This window comes from Trachurus trachurus (genome assembly GCF_905171665.1).
Source record: "Trachurus trachurus genome assembly, chromosome: 18".
Lineage (NCBI taxonomy): Eukaryota > Metazoa > Chordata > Actinopteri > Carangiformes > Carangidae > Trachurus > Trachurus trachurus.
This window is the reverse complement of record NC_139909.1, coordinates 16,825,530-16,831,642: the sequence shown is the minus strand read 5'-3', so window position 1 is coordinate 16,831,642 and position 6,113 is coordinate 16,825,530. Positions and strand designations below refer to the sequence as shown.

Here is a 6,113-nt window from a genome sequence, read left to right as displayed (position 1 = left end):
TTTTCTTTTTTAAAAATCCTAACACTTTTTCGGAAGCTGCGCGACTTTTGAACTTTGGATGCTTGGATGCTTTCTGGAGCGCGTCAAAGTGCGCAAAAACGTGCCTAGCGCCATTCAACCGACGGATGCCCCCCTCTCTGTCTGAGTCGCCGTGAATCATGTCACGCCGGAAGCAGAAGCGACCCCAGCATCTCGTTAACTCGGATCCGGGTGGCCCAAAGCTGCTATCTCACGGTAAGGAAACATCTTTTACGAGCGTGCATGTGTGTTTTATTCTTTGTCTTGTCTTTTTTCTGTAGAGAAACACTGGATGTCCTACACATACGCACAACCTACTTGTGCTCATCACTGCATGTGTAATTCTCTTTCAAACTAAAAAAAAAACTTATAAAAGTAAATGTTTTGGTGTAGATTTGCATGTTTTCGCCGTGGCTTTCCCTTTCTTTAACTATAAATTTAGCCTTTGTATGCATGGCCACATTCCAGCAAATACACCTGATTGAACAGATTTAAAAGTTTAAGATCTCTTAAGTTTGTCAACTGCAGACACCCCTCCTGCTTCTTCATTCACTGTAATGGGCCCCACTAAATGGAGGCCTCAGGCACTTTGGTCGGGGCCAATAAACTTGTCCCTGTGAAGTGAATAGAGGAGGATTAACTAACATACATCTGTGGCCATTTTCATGTGCTGGGCGTCCTCTAGGAAGCCAACAGGCTGCTCAGCGCTGACTGCTGGAGGTCTTTGATTAGTATAGAGCACTCTCTTATTTGTTAGCAATAAGGTGCATGGGTGTGAAGGGGGTGGGGGGTAGGGGGGGAGGAGGAGGAGGGGGGAGGGAAGCCACTGTTTTTGGTAAAGATTAATCTTCCACCCTTCTATTCTCTTCTTCTTCTGCTCTTCGTCCATGCTTTTCTTCCTTATGCACACCCTCTCCCCCCCCCACTACCATTTTCCACCTTCTCAATACTACCCTCCCCTTTTCTTTCTCCCTCTTTCTCCCCAGCCCTATTGACTGTATACTCCTACACAGTTGGGGGGGAGGTGGGATGGGGTGTTGGGGTTCAGATGGATGAGAAAGGAAAAAAAAAAAAATTCAGAGGGGATAGAGAGATTGTTCTCGCACTTGTACTGTGTGGCATTGGGACATAAAGCTTCTTAATGTGTGTGCATCTGCAGGTAAACTTCCACAAATGAAAGTCGAGTTGTTGTTCTGTTTTTTAAATTAGTTTATTTATAAGTTTTCCCCCGCAGGTTCAGGTTTATTTATAAGTCAGATGGGAGGAATTTCACAGAGATACAGTCTTTCATTCCATCACTATATCTCTCCAGGAGGGAATAGTTAGTTTGTCTCTCCATTGTTGTTACCCTCCCCCCTTCTTTTTCTCTTTACTCTTTCTCACTCTGTGCTCAAGATCCTGAAAGAATTTGACCCCCGAGCGGCAGAGGTCAGATTAGTTGACCAATCAGAGTGTCTGGACAGTGCCCAGAACCCTTAGCATGGCCTGACCCTTGACCTCCACTGTGACGTAAGGGGGGAAGGGTGAATAGGGAGATGAAAGACGTAACTGCTGCGGGGAGGGGGTGGGTTAAGAGGGGTTATGGGTTGTCTTGGTGATGCCCATTGTCCTCTAAAATGTGTTGCCATAGCAGCAAGGTGGTCTGTGAGCTTTTTTGTGTGCGCAAGATGTTTGAGAAGTTCTGCCGCGGAGAGCACAGATTGAGACAAGACATCACAAAGACTCATAGACTGCCGAGTTTTCCTCCACTTGTTTATTTGCTTGTTCAAGGCCATTTCCTCACAGGCATTTCTTTTGAAGACGAAACTCGATCTTTTTGGGGGCTGCACACAAATTTGAAAACTAAATTTGTAAGCAGTAAACCGTAAACAGGGAAATAAACAAACTCTGTAAGTCGAGCAGAAAGTTTTAATGGATTTACATACCTGGGATATTGGTGATGTTGCATAATTGCGCCACAGGTTGTGAAGTTTTTCTTTTTTTTTTTTAATGTTGTTATTGTTTTTCTGTGGATCCTCAGATGATCACCTGGGAATGAAGTCACCGTCCACGTCTCTCGGCTCTGAAGTGACGTCATCGGGGTCCTCGTCCTCGTCCCCCACCTCTCTCCAAGACTGCCAGCCGCCTCTGGCCCCTCGCCCATCCCCCGGTGGGCTCCACGCGCCCTCCTTACCCAGCGAGAGCTCGCCTCCTCCCCACTGGCCCAGCCACATCGCCCCCTTCACCACCTCCCTCCCCAACACCCACTCCTCCCTCTCCCCGGACTTCCCTCACCCGTCGCTGTCTTCCCAAACCCACTCGCCCCCCCCTCTGGGTCAGACCTCCGGCTCCCACAGCCTGTCCCACCAAGGGAACTCGCACTCCACCATGACCTCCCCGCCGATGGGGAGCTCGGCCACCACCACTACCTCCACCTCCTCCTCTTCCTCCTCCATGTCTTCTCAGTGCGTGCCGCCGCACCGGGACAGCTCCAGCCCGGGGCAGCAGCAGTCCTCCAGCTCCCCGGGGGTGGGGCAGCAGGGGCAGATCCAGGTGCCTCCGACCCTGGCGGTTCTCCTGGAGGAGCTGAGGGTTTTGCAGCAGAGGCAAATCCACCAGATGCAGATAACGGAGGAGATCTGCAGGCACGTGCTCAGGCTCGGGGGCGCTGTTTTTGGCCAAGATAACGATGCACAGGCCAACGGCGGAGACGGGAACCAGAAGTCGTCGTCGAGAGCTGCATCTTCATCCCCGACGCACCCCTCTACCGCCACTCCGGTGACCACGGCTTCGTCGCTTTTGGCCGGACTTCCGTCTTCCCTCTTCCCCCAACCAGCCGTCTCCAAATCAAGCTCTTCACACGTTAATGGCAACAGAGCTTCATCCTCCTCTACCTCCTCCTCATTATCTTCATCTTCCCCCTCCATCTCATCCACCCTCAGCTCCTCTGTCGCCTCCCTTCACCCTCTGTCTCTGTCGCTGGGCCTCCCTCCGCGCTACCTCCACGAGAAATCCTCCAACACCTCCTCCTTCGGCCACAGCAACGGCGTCAGCTTCGCCGCTCCTCCCCTCCCCGCCATCAGCCACTCCAACCAGGACCTCCAGGCCGGCTCCTCCCTCGCCTCCACCTCCTCGTCGGGACGCCCTCAGCACGTTTGCCGTTTTTGCGGGAAGGTGTTGAGCAGCGATTCGTCGCTCCAGATCCACCTGAGGTCGCACACGGGCGAAAGGCCCTACCAGTGTCCGGTCTGCCTGAGCCGCTTCACCACCAGAGGGAACCTCAAAGCTCATTTCCTGCGACACAGGGAGCAAAACCCGGAGCTGTCCCTGTCCCTGCTGCCCCCGGCGCTGTCCGAGCAAATGCCCGCCCCCGGCCCCATCCAGAGAAGGCGAAAGCGGCGGGCCGACGACGATGAGCCGTTCAACGCAGTAAAAGGAAGCATCCCTGGAATGACCGAGAACATGGCTTTAGGGTTCCTGTCCGGCGCGTCCGGTCGGCCCTCGCCTTCCTCTCTACCTCTGCCGCCTTCCGTTGACATGGCGCTGCTGTCCACGGCCCACTCGCTGCTGCAGCTGAACAGAGCCTCCGCCGCGGCCGCCGCCAGCGCGTCGGGCACCACGCTGCCTTCTTCTTCGTCGTCCTCGTCTTCCTCCGCTTCCATGGGAAGCCAGTTCAAGGGAGCGAAGCAGCAGCGCTTTGATGAAAACACGCCTCCCCACTCCGCCCTCCACTCCACCTCGCCGTACTCCCAGCTGGCCCACCTCCCCAAGATCCTCTTCCCCGGAGGAACCTCCCCTCACCACCTTGCACTTCTGCGGCCCCCGGGCCACCCATCCACCTCCCACCTCACTTCCCCTCACCAGCTGCCCTTCCCGTTCCCGCCTTTCCCTAAACCGTCAACCTCCTCTCCCTCCTCGTCCTCCTCCGCCACCCCCACCCAGACCTCGGACACCTCCAAGTTGCAGCGGCTGGTTCAGAAGCTTGAAAAACACGGCGGTTCCTCCTCCTCCTCTTCTGGCTCATCCTCGCAAACATCTGCTGAAGTCAACGGGGACTTGCACGGCCACGACCTGACCACCACCTCCAGTGCCTATCGCAGGGAAATGCTGGCCGCGCTCGGCCTGAGCCCGAGCACCAACGCCGCAGGACTGTTAACCAGCCAGGGAGTCTCAGGTTCGGGCACCACGACCACCACGACCGCCTCTTCCCTGCCCGCTGGCCAGGCTGCTAACCAGTGCGGCGTCTGCTTCCGTGTGCTCAGCTGCCCCCGGGCGTTGCGTTTGCACCAGGCCACGCATCTGGGGGAGCGTCCGTTCCCCTGTAAGCTGTGCGGCCGTTCTTTCTCCACAAAGGGAAGCCTCAGGGCTCACCTGGCCACTCACCGCGCAAGACCGCCAAACGCCCGTGCCTTGAACTCCTGCCCGCTGTGCCCGCGCAAGTTCACCAACGCCTTGGTTCTCCAGCACCACATCCGCCTGCACCTCGGAGGACAAATCCCACCCGATGAAGACATGCCACCTGAAGAAACAGAGAGCGCCGTCTTCGATGACGGCGAGAATGACTCCCCGTCTAAAGCCCAGCAGGTCCTCCCCTTGGCCTTAACAATAGGCTCAAAGTCTCCAAATTACGTGCTCAACTCAGGGTCCACGGCGAAGCAATCTGCAGCTTCTGATGTCGCCTCTGTCAAGACGGAGGAATCTGAAGGTTCAGCACCCAGTGTCAGCCCACCCCTGACCCATAATCCCCCCTCAGCAGGAGCCGCGGACCCCCTGCGTCTGGGAGACAACGCCCAAGCCGACGGCAGCCCCGTGAACAGCTCCATGTACTCTGAGGAGGAGACCCAGGCTGACCCGGGCAGCACCAGCCCATTCAAAGCACCTATAGCCGGCTCTCATTCAGCCGCGGTGAATGGAGACGCGGAGGCAGATGACACCCCTCTCTCCCTCTGCGTCTCAAAGCCCGCGGCGGAAAACGACACGCCGCACAAAGAGGTTAATAACGAAGAAACCTGCTCCACAGATGAGCCCGCGACAAGCCCCGATTCTAACCCAAAACCCCCGAATGAAAACCCCTCACCTGCGCTCACCCCTCCCGCCAGCCCCAAAGCGAACCCAGCAGCAGCAGCAGAGGAGGAGAAGGAGGAGGAAGCGGCCTGTGGCAGCGCGTCGCAACAGGGGCCGCAGGAGACAGATGATGCCCAAAGTAACGGGAAGGGCGAGACCACCACGCCCAGAGAGCCTTTGCCAGCGTCGGACCCGGAGCTGGACAAAGACAGTCCAAAGGAGGACAAACCTTCAGAGGACACAGAGCTCTCCGTCCCAGCTCCACCACCACCACAGAGCCAGCTTCCCCGCCCCGACAAGCCCTACAGCTGCTCCCACTGTGGGAAGGCGTACGCCAGCCGTAGTGGACTTAAGGTGAGAGTTAACACTGAGTCATGAGTCGATGGTTTTGATATCGTAACGTGTGTTTTATCACATGCATGTTGAGGTTTTGTACTTTTTAGACTGCAGTAAATAACAGTGTGTTGTGTTTCTCATCAACAGGGACATATGAAAACTCACCCCGGAGCACTGACCAGCCCCTCCTCCTCCTCCTCCTCCTCCTCCTCCTCTTCCTCCTCCAAGGCTCAGACCAATGACAGTGACATTGCGCAGGAGGATCGCGGTTCACATTCAGCCAATAAGACCCCGGCACAGCAGGACGAGAAGCCGGCTGAGAAAGGTGACGACACAGATCCTCCACCGGTCGGTGTTGGTTCTGAGGCGGCGGCGGCGGCCGAGCCTATGGACACTACTGTGTAGAGAGTTAGTACTGTTGAACGGCTGCATTCAGTTTTTTTTAAAGGGTCCTGACAAGGGAATGTATTTTTTTTTTTTAATAGGATAAGATTTGTTTTTAGAGTTATTAATTCAAATTCATGTTTACCTTTTCTATTAAGCAGCTAGCTCTAGTTTATATCGTAGTACCAATACGAGAGACTTTTGAATGTAGTACTTTAGCTATGTATTTTTGTATTTCAAAGACCACAGTGAGGCCTTATCTTACACACTTCACAGCATTGTCATGATGAGAATTAATTGTTTTGCTGACACCTACTTCAGCACATACTGCA

At 54.9% G+C, this 6,113-nt stretch overlaps 1 protein-coding gene across 1 annotated transcript; it reads left to right on the top strand.

The window, feature by feature from the left end:
* Positions 1-158: 158 nt before the first annotated feature.
* LOC311001923 (uncharacterized protein) lies at positions 159-5,802 on the top strand (the record flags this gene model as incomplete). The annotated part of the gene is made up of 3 exons (XM_083993101.1): positions 159-234; positions 2,039-5,415; positions 5,545-5,802. The coding sequence occupies 3 exons, from the start codon at positions 159-161 to the stop codon at positions 5,800-5,802; spliced, it is 3,711 nt and encodes a 1,236-aa protein (XP_083849227.1).
* Positions 5,803-6,113: the final 311 nt, after the last annotated feature.